This window comes from Acipenser ruthenus, chromosome 10 (assembly GCF_902713425.1).
Source record: "Acipenser ruthenus chromosome 10, fAciRut3.2 maternal haplotype, whole genome shotgun sequence".
In the NCBI taxonomy this organism is placed as follows: Eukaryota; Metazoa; Chordata; class Actinopteri; order Acipenseriformes; family Acipenseridae; genus Acipenser; species Acipenser ruthenus.
In genome coordinates this window covers 1,795,992-1,815,442 of record NC_081198.1, presented here as the reverse complement: position 1 = coordinate 1,815,442, position 19,451 = coordinate 1,795,992, and the positions used below count along the sequence as shown (strand labels likewise).

Sequence of the window (19,451 nt, the reverse complement as noted above, 5' to 3'; positions counted from 1 at the left end):
GTAGAGCAGGACTGATGTATTTGCAGGTCACCGTTTGCATAGAAAGAGTCATTTTATCCTTGACTGTGAGCCATTTACACAGCGCTTTAACTCACAAGTTAATTCAAGGCTGTTTTGCAGATGAATTGGAATTGAAACTGTTCGAAATATTTCATGAATACCAAATTCAATTGAATCCATCAACGCAGTCTTTCTCAGCTCATCCTGAGTTAAAGGCCCTGCAGTATACAGTGCGTGTGCTGTAGGGCAGGACTTCACTACTTGTGGATCATCAGTAGTAAACCCCCCTGACGTAATGTGTTCTGAAAATAAAGAACTTGTGTTTCTAGGCGTGTTACTTAGTTTTCTGTACCTGGTGCCACGTAGCACTCCAGATTGTTAAAACCTATTTGAATGCTACCCAAATGAAGCAGGGAAACATGCAAATAAGGACAATAACTTTTTCTTCTAGGCAGACCTAGATCCAGAGATAAGGAAGAGGTAGGGAGTGCTTTGAATTGTAAAGCAAGCTTCAGCACACATTCTGGGGTTTAGAGAGCTAGCGTTCACACTAGTGAACAAACAAAGTTGGGATTTAGTGCAGAAAGTGGCGTTGTTTAAACAAAAATAGTACGCTTTTTGTTAGGCAAATAGAATTATATTTCTTTATTTTTTTTATTGATTCAGTTGGTGAATGATCTTCCAAATGCACAGCGCACTCATCAATACGAGATTCAGGGACATAGGGCTTTAATTAACTATTTTTTGAAAGAGGTAAAATTACAAAACTAAAACCAAACAGTTACTTTATATATGTCAAGGTCTCTTCGGCACTCTCTGTGTTTATTTGTATCTCATGTTGTAACATTAACATGGTTTTAATTCAAGAATAGAGGAAACCCATTGAGAACAAGGCCTCGCTCTCCAGTAGCTACTCTGTGCACAGGAGTACTTAAACTGCACATGTTTTCTTTCAATGAGACAGTCAGACAGTATTTGTTTGTGAAGCATGTTTGGCTTCATGTTGTAAAAGTCGTTGCTGCCCATGGCCTTGCCTCAGCTCTGCCCTGGAGGGAGCTGCTTTTAACACAGGTAATAGATACTGTACATAACTAGCTGTACCGATTTGGCAACTCAGAAACCCTCGCAGCTAAAACCGAGACCCAACTCCATGCATATTGGGCTCCAAACAGCACCTGGGCTGGACACAGCTCGACCTAGTACAAGTACAGTAGTGGTCTTAGCCGCAGGGGAGAGTGGATTAGATTACCTGTGCCCTCCAGCCTGACACTATAAAAATGCAGCAATTCACCAGCCTCCCTTTGCGTTGGTACACTGTGATGGTGATGTCATTCACAAATCTGATACCAGAGAGAGAGAGAGAGAAAGGGAGAGAGAGAAAGGGAGAGGGAGAGGAGAGAGAGGGGGAGAGAAAGAGAAAGAAAGAGAGAGAGAGGGAGAGAGGGGCTGAGAGAGAGAGAGAGAGAGAGAGGGGGCGAGAGAGAAAGAGGGAGACAGAGAGAGCCTCGTTACAAGCTGTCACTAGAGTATTGCATCACCGGGAGGGATGGTCACGTTGCACTAAAGGATGACATCACCCAGCTGGCTCCATTCACCAGAGAGCAGTCTGTAGCTGCAGCCCCAGTGAGGGACTGCTGCTCGTTTCTCTTTTCTTGTTCCCCAATAGAGAGGGAGAGAGCCCACTATATGTTTTATTAACACCTTTAAAATGTGCATTCTCTTAAAGAATTATTTGGATACTAAGCTGACTAAAATTCTATTTGATTACAATGAAAACAACTCGCTGAGCTTCTTTAGAAATTGCCTCTCCCTTCCAAAAATTACACTGATAACAAGAGTTCGGAATGGACATGATTCATGGATGACCTTTTGAACCCAAGTAGCAGTCTGCAGTTATCTGAAGGGATCTGGCCAGTCATTCACAAGGGGTCATTCTTGGCAAGGCTATTGTGAGACGCACAAATATTGGTGCATTGTATTAAATGGATTGCGAGAGAGAGACACAATAGAGTGCCCCCATGGTCAAATAGCATCCATGCAACATGGTATGATTCCTCCAGCACTAACTAGCCAATGCACTTCAACAACCGGACAGCAGTGTGGAGTCGTGGTTAGGGCTCTGGACTCTTGACTGGAGGGTTGTGGGTTTAATCCCAGGTGGGGGACACTGCTGCTGTACCCTTGAGCAAGGTACTTTACCTAAATTGCTCCAGTAAAAACCCAGCTGTATAAAAGGATAATTGTATGTAAAAAAAATAAGGTAATTGTATGTAAAAATAATGTGATATCTTGTAACAATTGTAAGGCACCCTGGATAAGGGCATCTGCTAAGAAATAAATAATAATAATAATAATAATAATAATAATAATCCATCTCCGCAGTGTCCCCTGAGCTTTACATTGTGGCGGTCCAGTCCGCTCCGTGCCCGTTGACCTCTCTGTGTTGGGGCTGTTAAATCAGGTTAGTGGGCGGGTCTTAAACTGTGGAATTCACATATCAATAAATTTAAAAAAAAACATTTCACACACTTCATTTGAAATTATGGATGAATCGCTGTGTATATATATATATATATAACATATTTATAAGTGGTTAAAAAAATATTGTTACCTTTACACTAACTTGAACCCATTTCACTGAGAAAGACAAAGTGAGAGTGGGTGTTTAGTACTGCACCCCACAGTAATAAACAAGTCACTATACATTTACAAAACATTAACAAATAAGGAAATACATGTGTTACCATGGTAGTAAATTAGCTACTGCATTAAGAGCTAACAAACTAAAAGAATAATAAAGAGTTACACACAGATCTGATTTCATCCCCGCTTCGTCTCATTTACAAGAGCCTTCCTTTTCAGAGGCTGCTGCAAATGAAACAAGTGGAAACCATAAATAGCCAGAAGTACTACTTAAGAGCACAGCGTGCCTCGCACAGCAGGCACGATGGGAGGATGCAGAGAGCGCTGTCATGGCAGAACCTGCTGCTCACTGCTTCTTCTTTATATTTGAGCATTCGTCAGCATGCAGTTTTTTAATACAGGGATGTTTTAAAATCAATAACCAGAATATGCATTCCGAAGTGCTGAAAATATGTTTGCAATCGAGGCTGTCTGATGTTGAATACCTCTCCTTGTGTGCTTTTTGAATGTGAAGTACAACCAGCGGGCCCTAATGCTCACACAATGCATGGATCCCTTTGTGTTATTGCCTTCTATTCAGAGCCAGTTCTCGGGGGCTAAAATATTCTTTCTTTTTTTTTTTTTCTCTACAATTAATCGTAAAAGTGCTGACTGGCCAAACAGGTCATTCTCATTCACTGTAGTCTTCCACAGTAATTTGAAACATATTCTATACAGAACTTGAGTATAGACTTGGCAGGCTACTGTGTTTGCTGTCACACAGCACATGCTTCCAGTGCTCATAGACTTCAAGGACTACTTTATATCATGCACATTGTCCTCCGATTTCATAGCTTACCTCTTTATTACCCTATTATATAATTCTGGATTGTTTTTGCTTAGATATGTCATGCTTACTAACTATTCCAGCCTATATTTGTTTCTGACAAGACTCCTTTACAGAAGCAAAGTGAGGTGGGGACGCATATCATTGTTGCACAGGCTTCAGTGCCCAAAGCTTCACTTATGGGCTTCAGTGCATGGTGCAACACTAATATACCTCCCCACCTCCCTACCTCCCTTCACAAGACTGATTTTCAGGGAGTCTTTTCTGTAGGTTTTTGTTGGAATAGTTGGTAAGCATGGCAAATAATGTCAGATTTTAATAAAGTCGTTGTGCTGCTGAAGTGCAGTTACAACACAGCTTCTATGCAATCTTACTGTAATGCCTTTCCAATGTACTGCATATTTGTTGCAGCTTTTCATACAGACAGCCCTTGTGTTCGTTTGGAAGCTCAAAGCTGTAGAAATGTTCAAAAGATCTGGCTCCACAGTAATCACTCAAATCCCCATAAGGAACAGATGCATATGCATGCAAGGCATCATTGATCTGAACTTTACTTTGCCCTGGGCCTATGGAGACTGATATTGTATATATCTCAAATATCATCAACTGTAAACTCGATGTTGTATCTTTAAAACTTAGTCAGTCCTCTTTTCTCGCTTTTTCTCTCTATCAGGCATCGGTTAGCTGGGTCTTGTAGCCAGGCAGACTAGAATCTCTGTATCAGTTACTCATGCCTGCCCCTTGGGCATAAGCACAAATGCAGCACAATTTACATGTGGGAAAACTCTGAAAGGGCAGTAATTGCCTGAGTTGTTAAAGTTACAGCATTTGTAATTCTAGCGTTTACCAGGGTGTCTCATAAACAGGCAGTGTTCACATTCACAGAAATGCATTTCTCATTCAAGAAGAATGCCACATTTTACTGTGCTGAGCCGATAAAGTGCAAATGGCACTGTAGCATGCTGGAGTGGGAATGTGGTCTATTTATTTAATTAGAATACATGATGTTCAATAACATCTAAATTATGTTCATATAGTGTTATTTTTTTGTTTTGTTTTGTTTTTAAATGATTAAACAATCCTAAAAATTCTAGGCGATGCAAAACGTTTGTCCAGCTTCCTAATTTTATACAAATTAATAATGCATAAGTTACCATTGTATAAAATACATTGGTATTAAGTATTACATGTATTTGTATAGTACAGTAGCTGCTTCATTTCTCACTGCATATAACTTCAGCTACCATTATTATTATTAATAATAATAATAATAATAACAATAATAATAATAATAATACCACAATCCCACTCCAACATGCTATATTACCAAGTGCCGTAACTTGGGAGGTCATGGACAGAGAGTCCATATCCCAGAATCCACCTGGCAGTATCTAAACCTGGATAATCTTAGTTGCCAGCTTGAATACTTCCTGATTCAAAATAGATCACGTGATGTGGGTTGTGATTAAAAGAAAGCAATATCTAAACATTATTACCCAGAAGCACTCAGAATGACTTGGGTACATGTTGTATCCAGGGTCTCAATGGGTTTCATTTAAACACAAAACACATGCAGTACAATTAACTATTAACTCCTTGGTCAGTACAGTATTTTAACTTAGCTTGGATTTCCTAATGCTTTTTTTTTTTTTAGTACCTGACAAACACAAACAGGTATTGTTAAACAGGCCTGATAAGTTATGTGTTTGATTCGGAACCGTTCAGAAAAATTGACCACTTTTGTCAGTTACTGATTTTTTTCCAAATGGTTCTTTTCCCTTTGTTCTTCATAGTAACTGTTTCAGCCAATCACACGCTGTCAGATGATTTTCCAGCCTGTTGTGTGGCTGGGAAGGATGGGTACAGAACTCAATAGCACCTCTCCCTCAGAAGAAAAAAAGAGACAACGACGCAAACTCCGACTTTGGCAACAGAGCTAAAGTAATCCTCTTCTCCCATTGGCTCCTGAATTTCAGAGCCTGCGTGCTGCATCGAACCTAACCTCGACTTGCAACCAGCAAGCACTGGAACGTACCACTAGTTAACATACCTGGGGGGGGGAGGGGGGCATTGTACCGCCTCTCCCCCAAAAAGCTAACACTTTACAAAATTTGCCTACACAAAAATATATAAGTTTTCAACTTCAGTAGCACGTTGAGATTGCCAAAGATTTGAAATCCTCAAAGGTTTTACTCTTTGATGTTAAAAGTGTCCCCCCCCCTGCTGTTAAAGTGGTTGTTTCGGGATGAAGTGAAAGGTTGACTGCTGCCGGGCCGGAGAGCTGTTAAAATGAAGGCTTCAGTTTAAGGGTTTCACCGGCTGAAGAGAATGGTAGAGCTGGCATCTACATTCTGTTCTGGTTATAGCGGTTTACCGTTCAAAATTAGTAAAGGCGTTTAAAGCCTGGTGCTTTTAACTGATTTTTTTTTTTTTTTTTTTTTTTTGTATTATTCTGAAGCGGGTATTCAGAGCTCGAGACTGTTAAAGTTTAGCGGACGTCTGCTGTATAATAAGTATTTTTGTGTATTTTTTTTTTTAAATTGCAAAAGAAAGTGTGTGTTTAATCTAGACAATGTATAACACAGTTTGGACTATGGAGCAAGACGATAATGATTGGAGGGACGTCATGATGCCATATTCAACGGAGTTGATATTTTATATCGAAATGGATCAGCCACCAGGTACACAACAGATTTTTTCACACTTTTTATTCCCTTTTTTATTTCTTTATTTTTGTTCGTTCTAATGTGTCACTGTTGTGGTCTTAAGACGCAGGGATCTCTTAAAGCAGCAATATGTTTGATTTATATACATATATTGCCAGTATTATATAAATATATAGGTTGATAACCCTGCTAGTTTAAAAGGGGCATTGTACTGTACTTTTATGGATTTGTGTGCTTTATACATAATTAACCTCAATCTCAATCAAGATCTCTGAACAATTTAAAAAGCTGTATGTACAGTGTACTTTTTTTTTTTTTTTTTTTAATTGACGCTATGCAGTTGTACTAACCATGAAGTAATTGCTTTTATCTATATCTCGTCTTCTATAATACGCTTGTATGTTGTGTTATTACTTGTTCCTAAGGAAAGGGGCACTGCATGTTGTGGAGCATCCATTTTAATACAGTATTGCAATCAATATTCTGTACAATAAGCTGAAAGGGCTCACTTGTTAACAAAATATGTGTGCTTTGTTCATTTGTCAACCCCAAAACACCTGATTTTAAGAAACATGACTATCACAATGGTAGTGTAATTTCTAGTGCTCAGAAATGCAAACAGATCTTGTTTGATCACCTGTAAGGCATCTTTCCAGTAATGGATTAATGGGGCAGCTTCATCTTTAGGTTGATCTGCTCCCCCTTTTTCTTTTGCTTCGCTGATCTCATTTTATTTTACATTTTTATGTTGGACTATCATAGAGGCAACTGGACATGCAGTATTTGCCATTGTAATTATTTTTTTCCCCTCTATTCAGTCATGACAGGAAATTGCATGTGGAGATGCTGTTGAACTTACAAAGCATCAGGTAGCTTGTGTTTCCATTTTTCTTTTGCTCTAGTCATTTTGTTTAGGAGGGAAGGGGAGGGGTGTTACAGTGCCCCTTAGTGTTTTTGTGTGTGGAGGGTGTTTTTAAGTATTTTTTTCTTTATTTAATATTCCAGCTGCCTTTAACTGTGACCAGAGGTAACCCCACTCTGTCTTTGCATTGGTGTAACTCTGCATTAGCACTGTCCCAAAGGCCTGGAGAAATGCACACAGGTTTTAATGAGGGGGAAAAGTGCGTTTTGAAGCAACCAGGTTTCCTAGTTGTGTCTAGAGAGCATGGTCCCTCCCAGAAGGTTCTTGGTAAATTCCTCAGTCTGTGTTTATGTGCTGTTCAGGCGCTTTGCAGTCTGCTTGAATTGACAGCACACATTTCTTTGTTTAAAGCAAATGTATTCTGAAGAGGTGCAGGTTCTGTATTTATCCACAGGATTATTAGTGCAAGAGTCTTTAGATTGTTTTCCTCCGTGCTGAGCACTGCTGTCTCTGACGAGATCTGTTTTTTGTTGCAATGCAATTCCAGTACAATACTGTATTGTCCTGTTGCAGGGTAGGTCAGTGCATTTACAGTACTTGAACCTGGTTGTCAATGTGCAGTGTGTTTTGCATAGTTTTATTGCACACACACACACACACACACACACACACACACACACACACACACAGCATTAAATTGCTTATGGTGTTGGTTTTTTGTTTATTGCATCAAAGCTTATGCTGTGCAGTGGTTATTTTTCAATGTGTATTTTTTCTGTTTCACTTTGTTTTATGTACAAGTCAGAAATAGAGGGATGGCTGTACTGTAGCATTTCATCCACATGTCTGAAATCTGAGTTAAGCTGCTGTCTGGGCGGCTCTTTGAGTGTACTAAGCTGCACACATACCCGTGATTAGTGTAAAAACTGTCCTTTCTCATTTTACATCTTGATTTTTATGGTTTAATCATAAATACTTTTTAATCTAAAAGCATTCCACGTACTGTAAATATATTGAATATTCTTGCCTGATGCAAATCATGAGCTCTGAGTGTTCTTAGTCTTATTATGCTTACAATTCTGCAAGCTCATCCCCATCAGAATTCAAAACAAGACTGCTTCATTTGCATGGTGTTAACACCAAGGGATGAAAATAAATACTGTGGATTTACCTGCAAATTAAGTATTGGTATTAAGACGAAACTTAAATTGCACTAAGCATAACTAAGCCAGCAGCAGTTAAACAGTTACACAAGAAAACCCTGAAACACCATTTCAGAGGTAACCCTGTCTGCTTGTATGGACCTACTGTAGCTGTTTAGTTGAGAAGCCTTGCATCATTGTAAACTTGGTTTTAGGGACAGCATCTGTAAAAAAAAAAAAATAAATAAATAAAAATAATTCAGTCAGTGGGGGATTCTTTCTTTCTTTCTTTCTTTCTTTCTTTCTTTCTTTCTTTCTTTCTTTCTTTCTTTCTTTCTTTCTGTCGGCAGCTTGACGGAGAATGTGCATGAGAGAGAGTTAGGGAGGTGAGGTCCTACGGATGTTCATTAGAATATTTATTACAGTGAAATTGAAATCAGAAAGAGTCTTAGTGTGCTTTAGGAGTTAAAGGTGTGTGGGGGGGGGGGGGGGTATGCTGTGTTTTATGAGCATGGAATGGATAATCAGTGGGTGAATGCCAAGGGCTCCACTCCGCCCCTGAGTTGGGTGGGGGGAGGGGGGTGCAGCGACGGTCTATTAAGAAACCGTACAGTAGGGGTGTAATCGTGACGATGGTTTCATGCAGTCGCAATAAGATTAACATTGTTTTAGTAGAAAAGCATTTCTTTTTTTTTTATATAGTTTTTTTTTTTTTTACTTTATCGTCTCTGTTAGAATTATTCCAAAAGCTGGTTTTCAAGTATTTATTCCCTTTTACTACCTAGCAAGTATAATATGTTTGCAGTCAGAGGTTTAGCTAAGCAGTGTATTGCATGCAATGTGTGTGGAGAATGAGACTTCCTATTCTATCCTGTACCATGCCATATCTGAATACAGAAGGCAGTACTGGGTTATTTTGGCTTGTTTGAGCAATGTACTGTAGTAGATCCTTGTCCCCTTTATTGTGTTGTAACATGGTAATAATAAAAAGCACTGTATGCAAACCAATCCGCATGTTTGTGTGTTTGCAGAAAATGTCAGCAAGCAAAGTTAGGGGCATGGCTCCTTTTGTTGCTGTAACCTGGTGTTTCTGTTCTGGTAGTACATGTTAAAGAAAAGACCCAGAAAATATGGAAATTCCACAGGTACATTTTTGCAGCTCTGACTGTATAGTATTGTATGAGCTTGAACAAAATCAATTGGCCAGCTTACTCATGGTTCATGTGTGATTTTTGTGTTTAGGCAGCAATATGTGTCCATCCTCCCTCGCCAACCCCCCCCCCCCCCCCCCCTTTCTGTGTGTTGTTTTTTTTTTTTTAAATATAATTTTGTCCTCTCCTCTCTCCTTTTTGGTCAGTGTAAATCATTCTCTGTTAGACTCCCAGCATCTCTCAACAGCATAGCCTTCCTGTGCCTCTCGCTGCATCAGGAACACACGGCCCTCCCTCTGTGCTCTGATTGGCTGACACTGTCTCCATTCAGAGATTAGTTCTGCCAGGACTGATTTAAGATCAGGGTTTGCAGACGGTGAGGGAGGAAAGGGGAGGGGGTTACTAACGAGTGCTTTGCAGAGAGGCATCCAGCCCGAGCACATACACTCTCGCAGCACTCCTCCATGCGTGAAGAAGAGCTAGACAATCTTTTGCAATGCACACCAGGCAGCTGCCGGAGCAGGAGTCTGAGAGCGGTAAGGGCAGGGGAAATATTGTAAAGTTTGTTCTTTTGTGTAATTGGTGACAGGAGCTGGGGGAGGTTTAACCACATACGGTTTCAAGGCAGTGAAAATGAATTTTGCTAAATGTGCCGTTCTAGTGTAGTAATGTGGGACAGTATGCATGTTGATTGAGCACTGCTCAAGTGCCTGTATCAAAATTGCTGTGTGCTAATGGAATGGATTGTGATTGGGGTTCTTCAATCAGTACGGTACATTTTAGCTAGAACTCATGGCTGCAGTCAAACCCACGCATAACGGCTGCTCAGGGCACCGTCTGAAAGTGGTCACCTCAGACTGTCTTTAGCACAGGTTCTCATTGTGGAGTGGAGTTGAATGGAAAAATTGGTAGAAATTAGAATTCAGATTAGCTGGGCTTGATCCCATGAAGCCAGGAGGGATGATGACTGCTGCAGGGTTCTCAGTTTGTTCGTTGTAGAGGGTTGCAATTACAGCAGTACAATATGTGAAGCGCCACTTTTGTATTTCAAAAGAGTGCAGATGGACCTGACAGTGGGCTTGCTGTTTCTGTTAATTTACTAAATATTTGTACTGGATCTTTTGACCCTTTGTGTTGAGTAATACAATAATATGAGTTGTCTGCATGTAACACTAATTTTATTTTTTATAATCATTTATTTGATACAGAATGTACTGCAGCGGTAGATGAAAATGACTCCAGCACAGAAACAATGGAAAGCTCTCTCTAGCATGCAGTATTGAGAATTTAACTTTTAATAGTAAAAATCACCAGATTTAATTCATAGTAATTGTCTAATTTTGAAATAAATATATAAAAAATAAAATTGCAGTACAGTACAAGGTAAAAGGTTCAGCGTTTTAGGATAGCTTTTTTTTTCCTCCCAAGTCAGTGGCCAGTGTTTTACTGGTTCTACAGCACCACCTCAAGCACCCCAGTCCAGCCCCACAGCTGTGTAAAAAGGCTCCGGTTAAATGGCTTCAGCAGAGCGCTGCCTTTTCAGTTTCTTTTGTTGAAGAATCCAGCCGCCTTTTTTTTTTTTTTTTGTGCTGCTGAGGCTCAACAGGATTTCATGCTGGCTCCTGATCCGCGCCAGTACTATGCTGCCGTCGCTATCTCTGCTCCAACGCCAGAGAGCACGGCTCTGAGCCTGAAACTGACATTTTCATTTCTACATGTTCTTTCGATAGGGTTTGCAGTATCAGCCCATTGCAAGCATGCAGCCTGTCTGCCTGGGCGCTTTGACATTTGTTTTATTTTTTATTCTTGCAGTCTAGGGTGAGCTGTCCTGGACCAAGCCCTATCAATGTTCTATTTCAGATTCAACAAAGCTGCCCCACTGAATTAAACTGGGCTATAAAAACCAGTTGTTGCTGTGCACTGTAATGTAGGTGCGTCTTAATTTTAATTTAAGTTGTCTATACTGTACTCGGCAATGCGTATCAGTTATACATCGCATATTAGCAGTTTAATTTAACAAAGAAAAAAAACTGGGGAGGGGCTACTCTTTGATATTGCCCTACACGCATCTCCTTTATTTCTCTTTGTGTTTCTATACAGCTCTTGGTTGAGCTTCCTGGTGGAGCTCTGAGAAGCGAGGGGAGCCATAATTCAGCTGCTCTTGGGCGTATGTATCTAGCAGTATGAATGGCTCTCTCCTGCTCACTGTATATTTAAACGGTACCGTTGTGGAGCCGAAAGGGGGGTTGAGGGGAGTAAATGAACAAAAAAGTACAGACACCAAGAAACCGTTGGAAAGGACTGCTGCTGAACCTGCCTTCGCTCCCTTAACATTAAACTGATCCTTAAATACATATTTACCTTCCACGGGGCTCTGTTTGCTTTGCTCCCAAATTCTTGAATTGTGCGTTGCGGTTAGAATTCGGTGCACATGTTTCCCTTTGCGGAGAGCTTACTGTACTCTACTCTGCGAGCCCTCATGACTGATGCACTGTGCATTGCATTGAGACCCGCTTACATTACTGTGATAGCATTGTGAATTTCTGGGGCTCTTACTTCTGCCTAATGTATGGTGGTTTGATTGTGGGCTTGTTAATGACTTTAAGCTCTCATTCATACAGTACGCTAATGAAGGTGTTGGCCAAAACACCTGTCAACTTGACTTTCTAATAGTTTTAACTTCTTTTATGATGGTGCTCGTGGGCTTCAGTGCAGATGATTGGTTTCTAGAGCGTGTGCGGAGTTCTTTTTAATTATTGTTAATCTGAGCTGGTAAAGCTGAGAAATGTAGTGAGAAGTGTCTTGTTGTTGACTAACACCAGTTGCCAAATGGATTCCAGTCTTTTATGTGCACACATCTAAATTGCTTAATAGTTTTGTAACGGTGATCGTTGTTTGAGCTTCTGTAAATATATTTTCAATAAATGAATTGGGATGACTGTGTTACACTGACAGCTGCAAAGCTTAGAATTAAAGTGTCTTTCATTACGTTTGTTTTTGAAACCTGATACTAAATACTTTCGTACAATTTAAAAAAGTAGAAAAGGATTCAAACTAAAGGTTCCCACAGCCCAGGATGATAAATGTCATTGTTGTCCTCCACCTCCTCAATGAAGGGGATAGATTTTTGTTCTCACCAGTATGCCTTCACACTCTCCTCATCTGGGAATGGCTGTTTTTTGCCACCCCCTATTGTCATGCAGCTAGAATCAGACAATCCAGAGAAACTCAAGCACCTTGACCACTCCTCCTCCTCATGACATGTCCGTCTCCCTGAAGGACTTGTCTGTTCCTGTTCTAACAAGTCTGGGCATGTCTGGGGCTGGGGATTCCTTTTGTGAGCAGGGAGGGGGATTCTAGAACCCCTTGGAATCCCCCATTCCAAACAGCCTTGGCTGTCGGATTCAAAACTGAAAGTGAAACAAAGGTGCTAGAGCCCTTATCCCTGATACATGGCAACGCATCATTAACCAAGCATACAAAACACTCCTTTTTCAAATCCGAAACATCAAGCATCCTGTCATAGACAACACCAGGGTATTGGGAGCACAGTCTGCACCCGGTTTGTAACTTTCTGTTGAAAATATTCGCTAGGAATGAATAGAAAATGTAATGGTGGTTTAAATTGAAGGGGGCTATCCTGCAGTACTGCACATCCCCAAGCAGTCAGCGTTGCGACTTGAAACAAATGGCTTGTGCCGCCGGTTGTGTTAAGAATAACCTGCAGTTTATTGAATCACTTGGCTGATTTCTAAATGAAAATCTCAACACTGTAGAAAGTTGAAACAAGGCATTTGATGTTGGGACCCCAGGGTGCACAGCGTCTGGGTCAGGGTAAAGGTTAGTTTGGATTGGCCCGCCTGGGCAGTGCTGTGGTATACAGGGAGAACACAGGACCTACTGTAAGCGTGCTGGGTTTTTCCACGTCTCCTGGTGGTTTTGAAACGCTGCACCTGAGCCAGCATCTTTAATCCTAAACCAGGCTTTCAAGGCTGGTGTGGGGGGTGATGAAGTGGCAGTTTTAGTTCTACCATAGTGTGGTGTGTTGTGTTTTTTTTTTTTTAAATACATTAGTAGACCCTGATATTGGTATGATACAGCCACCTGAAACTTCTTTTGTATCATAGTTTGTGTTGGATGGAAATTACGTCGACTATACTGTGTCATTCATTCTTTCACTACTGTATGTAGTCTAGAAATATATAGTCTAGGGTGCTGGTGAACTCATGAGGTAACTAACATCTGACCAAGATCATTTCCGACTTACAGTGTCTACAGTTATACACCAGGATGTTTGTGTTTATAGTGAAGTCCTCTAAAAGGGAAGTCTTGTATGTAGGTTAATCGTGCAGTACCATTTAAACCGCAACATAAATACTGCACGTGTACAGGGGATTGGGGCGGGGGTAGAAATGCCTTCTAAATGTAGGACTTTGTGTAACTGTGAAAGGTACAGCTCATCTGACAGAGGTAGGCTTTGAGCTGAAGGTGTTTGGTTAGCGGGCGTTTCTGTATTCCAAACCACTCAAAATGCAATTCCTGAGGCATTCTGGAGAACAGAATGATTTTTGAAAATCCCCACCCCCTCGGCTTCCCTGAAGGAATTGGAGGCAATGGTTTGGATGTTGTCCTGGTGTTTCTTGGAGGTCATTGGGTCAGTCTCCCATAGGGATTGATTTAGCCAATAGTCTAGCTGACTGTCTGGAGAATCTGTAAAAATAAATAAATAAAATTGCTGGATTTAGTAGGATCTACTTCTGCTGCCAACATAAAGGCAGTGTTCGATAATGGCATATGCAATTTCAGTACAGCCCCTACACAGATGGACAAAACAAGATTAGACTATGCATGCAGCTACGGTATATAATTGTTAACTTTTAAGTGCTTTCGAAAAATGATTCCTCCACAGCGTAAGCAGCGCTTGCACTGGTTTCTTTCCCTGTTGGGTCTCTGTTGGTGCAGTGTAGCCCTTGTTTGTTTGTTTGTTTGTTTGTTTGTTTGTTTGTTTATTGTGTATTGTTTATTGTTGATTTGCTGGTCTGTATTGATGTGTCTCTTTCTCTTTCAGCTCTTCCTCCAAAGCCACCCAAACCAATGACTCCAGTCAGCACAAATGGGATTAAGGACACAGCCAGCGTATCACTGCAGGAAGCAGAGTGGTACTGGGGAGACATATCTAGGTAATGTTGTTTAAGCTTTAAAGGAAATATTAGTTCAGTGCTTTCTGCTTTTGTATCTAAAGATCCAGTACTGTAGATGGGGACCTGGGGTCACGATCCATTCAGAAAACCCATTATTTTGTCTACATAAACCGTTTTAGTTTAGGTATCTGTTCTAAGTGACTAAAAATAATCTATAAACATGTTATTAATGATGCTATTAACAATTATAGAATATGATTAGAAATAATAATCGGTTATAATGGATGTAGTATATGTCTGTCTCGCCAATTGTATGGGGCTGCTTTGCTTTTGCAGTAGTTACACACTTTTGTCATTGTTTTTGTTGCTATTAATCACTTCTAATGGATACCTAAACTAAAGTGTTGCAACTTAAGCTATGACTTTGCACATCTTGGGGAGAATTGAGGCTGTCGGGCAGATGCTTTTTAATAAGAAAAGTGTTGAATCTTATACAAGACTATTTCCAAAGAAGCCTATAAACCCCACAGGTTTTTAGCAGATTAGAGCAGTACTTAGTTACTGGCTTTAGTCCCGTTTTGTGAAGCAGCACAAGTGCACCAAAGGACATTAAAAACTGCCTGCAATTTCTAAATCATAGTACTACCCCTGCTTGCTTGCTTGCTTTAAGAGACACTGTGCATTAAGAGACACTGTGCATTAAGAGACACTGTGCATTAAGAGACACTGTGCATTAAGAGACACTGTGCATTAAGGCTTTCACGTTCACATCTGGGTGCTTTATTTACACAGAGGCTCAGTCTTGCTCTTCGTAAATTGAGCAATCAGACTCTGCATTCACTTAAACGTTAACATTTTGTAATAAATAAATAAAGAACAGTTTAAAATACTGTTCAAGTACGAAGACGCTGCATGTCAAGGCAGCCCCATGTCACAAGCCAGGAAGTAGAGGGGGTGGAGGGATTGGGCACTGGGCAAAACTTAACTAAACATTTTCAGCTACTTTTTTTTTTTTTTTTTTACTTTTACCTGCTGTCCGTTGATTCACATGGTGGTCTACAGCCTATTTTCCACTGTGTACACTCTTTTTAATTATTATTATTATTTATTATTATTATTATTATTATTATTATTATTATTATTATTATTATTATTATTGTAAAGACCAGAGAAGTATGGTAAAGCACATATGATGATGACAATTTTCCCAAAGAGGTGATTTATAATATATTATGTTTAGGGCTAAAACGAAGGGTACATTTTGACCTTCGAAGGTTCGGAACATATTACCGAAGGAAGGTTCGAACCTTCGATGGTACTCATTTGCATAATTTATTGGTGACGTCAACCATAGCTACTAGTTTGTATCTGATTGAAAATCCTATTTTACAGGTAATCCATATAAATGGAGTAAAACATTCACATGTAGTTTAAAAATACATTTATATAGAACAGTAATCATGTTTTTATAATTTTAAATAAAAATACAATTGTTTATTTATACATAATTGAGCCTGCTTGCGATCTATACAGGAAGCTTGCATTGCAGCAGCACCAACTGCAGCGGACAAAGTTTTATTTAACAGTCACCGTTCCAAGCTGGTTATCGGTCACATTTTACTACTACTAAAATTATTAATAATACTAATAATAATATGAACTAATGCGTGTCAAGTGACCCCAGAGATTGGTTCTGCCTCCATGATTCGAGCCGCTTGCATTCAGCTTTTTTTTTGGTTGTCTGGGCATTTAACAAAAAAATCCCAAACAGCAGAGACGTTTCCGAGACATTTCTTTTAGCTTATGCTATACAACATTTTGCGGTCGAGATGGCGAATTAAGAAATTCAAGGTTTGCCTCTGGATAACACAAGCTGGAGAGGGGAGGGGCGGACGGTGCTCAGTTTTCGAAATTAAAATTATTACTGTTTGCGTATATTTTTTGTTTCAAACATATTCTACCATAGCACTTCTCTTACACTGTTTTGTACACAAGGTATTCAGTACATATTTTACTGAAGCAATACAGCCACTAGAGGTACGAGCCCACTGCTTTGGATACTATACCCTGCTCTAGTTGTACGTAATGTATAACGATTTGGTAGCGGATTTTATTAGCAACTTTTAATTACAAATCAAAAGATCGAATTTTGCATGTGAGCGACATTTAATGTGTGATTTATAGTATTCACACATTGTCAAACATTTTCTATTAATAGGAAGAAAATAAATACAGTACGTGAACCCATCTGGCGAACCTTCGAAGGTTTAAAACAGTCTTCAAATCCCTGGCTGGCGAACGAACCATCGGACACAGCCCTAATTATGTTATATTGTACAGAAAAGTTCAAGCACTATCGTAACAGGCTCATGTCACATTTTAAAGACACAATGAGTAAAAACGGAGAACTGGTTAAAACGATACATTTCCCTTCTAATGGGGATCTGCAGGAGAGCTGTGTTGCTATAAACCCCAGTAAGCTAGTGAATGTGAGTCCTGCTGCCTGCACATCTGTCCTGTCTGTTTCTTCTCTTTCTCCTGTCGGGCTGTTAAAGGTTGTGTTATTTTTGCAGGGAGGAGGTAAATGATAAGCTGCGGGACATGCCAGACGGGACCTTCTTGGTCCGGGATGCCTCTACGAAGATGCAGGGAGACTACACACTAACCTTAAGGTACTGGAAACGCAACAGAACCCCCTTTGTTTTGTTTTGTTTATTTATTTATTTTTTTCTCCTGTTATCAGCAAGTATTTTGTAATGCTGATATGAACTTTGATTGGCATATATCTCTGTCTCGCAGTATCAAAGCAAAGAAATCTCTCTGGAATCAACTTGATGGCACCCCATCAAATTACATTCTAAACAAAGGAGAGAGATACTTTATTTTATTTTTTCGACAGTAGAAACACATCTTGTTTTTTTTTTCTTTATTTCAAACATCATTTATTAATTGGTTTCCTTTTGCATTATATCCTTTTTTTATTATTTTTATTTCTTTGTGCAGGAAGGGAGGCAATAACAAGCTGATAAAGATCTACCACCGAGATGGAAAGTATGGCTTCTCCGATCCTCTGACCTTCAACTCTGTGGTGGAGCTGATCAACCATTACCGACATGAGTCTCTCGCCCAGTATAACCCCAAACTAGATGTGAAGCTCATGTACCCCGTCTCCAGGTATCAGCAGGTACGACACTTGCCTCCTCCTTGAAACTGAAGTCTACAAACGGGCAACAGCAAAGCGTTGTGTCATGGTGTGATGGTGGTTTTGTGTGTGTTTGTTTTGTTGAGCATGCTTCTGTCTTCTGTCCCCAGGATCAGTTGGTAAAAGAAGACAATATAGACGCTGTTGGAAAGAAACTCCAGGAATATCATAATCAGTATCAGGAAAAGAGCAAGGAGTATGATCGGCTATATGAAGAGTACACAAGGACCTCGCAGGTAAGGGCACACGCACACGCAGAGCTAATTTTTCAGACTAATAGTAGATTTTTGTTCTTTCTAACCTAGAATTACTACAACAAAGAGAACAGTTTAAATTAAAAGGTGTTGAAACGGGGGGGGGGGGGGGGATTGTATTAAAAAAAAAAAAAAAAAAAACTTGACGTTGTATTTTAGGAAGCATTTTTAAATGCATCAGCTTGTGCTTGATACTCTGTCCCGGTTTGCTGAGTTATTTGCATTCTCCCTCTGCCAGGAAATCCAAATGAAGAGAACAGCTATTGAGGCTTTCAATGAAACTATTAAGATTTTCGAGGAGCAGTGCCACACACAGGAACGCCACAGGAAAGAATACATTGAGCGATTCCGAAGGGAGGGGAATGACAAGGAGATAGAAAGGTGAGGTTTATCATCACCATTGCTTTAGGCTTCCGAGTTATGTGTTGCAACTGTAGCCAAGTGCTGATTTAGCAAAAGAAGAAAAACATTGCCTACATTTAAATGCAGCTTTTTTGCACCTCAGAAGTGAATTGCATTGTGTCTTTCCTCTGCTTGTAATCTGACACCCTAGGGGAGTTGGCAAGAGTTGCCATTTCAGACCTGCACCGCTGTCTGCTACGACAGTGTTGGGTTTAGTGTTGAGTATATTTCTTTAGCAATGACAGGATTCTCAGTTCAGATTTGTCATCCAACTAAACTTTCAGATTGATTTGATTTATTTATTTATTCATTCATTCATTCATTCATTCATTCAGTTCTATCCAATTTGTATCGCATGCACTGTGTAATATCCTAAAGTGCCCTTAGTTGTAGACAGTTGTCCACTCCCCTGTCTGTAGCTCTTCTCCCCACTGAATGATTTCCTTTTTTCTGCGGCAGAATCATGATTAACTACGAGAAGCTTAAGTCCCGTCTGGGTGAGATCCACGACAGTAAGATACGCCTGGAGCAGGATTTAAAGAAACAGGCACTGGACAACCGAGAGACAGACAAGAAGATGAACAGCCTTAAACCGGACCTCATCCAGCTCCGCAAGATCAGGGATCAGTATCTTGTGTGAGTGCAATTGGGTTTTATCAGCATTATACGAGCAGTACAGCTTCTTGAAAAATTAGGTTGAGCTGTGTGTGTTTGATTGTCAGCTCTGTTACTGTGAAAGTATTTATTTGCAGTGAGATCCACAAAGAACTTTTGGATACAAGATGAGACGTGGTGTTGTGCGAGAAATAAATAAATAATTAAGTATGTCGTATAATCTATTTGTTATTTTGGTATTGGAAATGCTGTGATGCTGGATGTTCCATTCTTGATTCCATTTTAATGCTGTTCTCCTCCTCCTCCTCCTCCTCCTCCTCCTTCCTTTTACAGCTGGCTCAATCACAAAGGGGTACGTCAGAAACGAATTAACGACTGGCTCGGAATCAAAAATGAAAACGTTGATGAGTGAGTACACGTTATGCTGCGTTTTATTTCATTTGATAAATTTGACATTGCTCTGCTGCTAAATATAGTGCCGGTATTATCCAATGCCAAAATAATCAAGTTTTTCTTAACGGCATGATTTCAGATTCAGTCTTCAGAT

The 19,451-nt window shown here is 40.0% G+C and overlaps 1 protein-coding gene across 3 annotated transcripts in view; it reads left to right on the top strand.

The window, feature by feature from the left end:
- LOC117407471 (phosphatidylinositol 3-kinase regulatory subunit gamma) overlaps positions 1–19,451 on the top strand; it is a 109,470-nt gene that overhangs the window by 87,059 nt on the left and 2,960 nt on the right. The window contains exons 1-8 of one of the 3 annotated variants that reach the window (XM_034012597.3): positions 5,740–6,150; positions 14,359–14,470; positions 17,005–17,103; positions 17,435–17,615; positions 17,744–17,869; positions 18,126–18,268; positions 18,749–18,925; positions 19,238–19,312. In XM_034012597.3, coding sequence (XP_033868488.3) covers positions 6,042–6,150; positions 14,359–14,470; positions 17,005–17,103; positions 17,435–17,615; positions 17,744–17,869; positions 18,126–18,268; positions 18,749–18,925; positions 19,238–19,312 — 1,022 coding nt within the window. In that variant the 5' untranslated portion in view covers positions 5,740–6,041. Of the gene's footprint in view, positions 1–5,739; positions 6,151–9,691; positions 9,827–14,358; positions 14,471–17,004; positions 17,104–17,434; positions 17,616–17,743; positions 17,870–18,125; positions 18,269–18,748; positions 18,926–19,237; positions 19,313–19,451 lie in introns of those variants that run through there. The other 2 variants (XM_034012604.3, XM_034012551.3) reach the window with 2 other exon arrangements.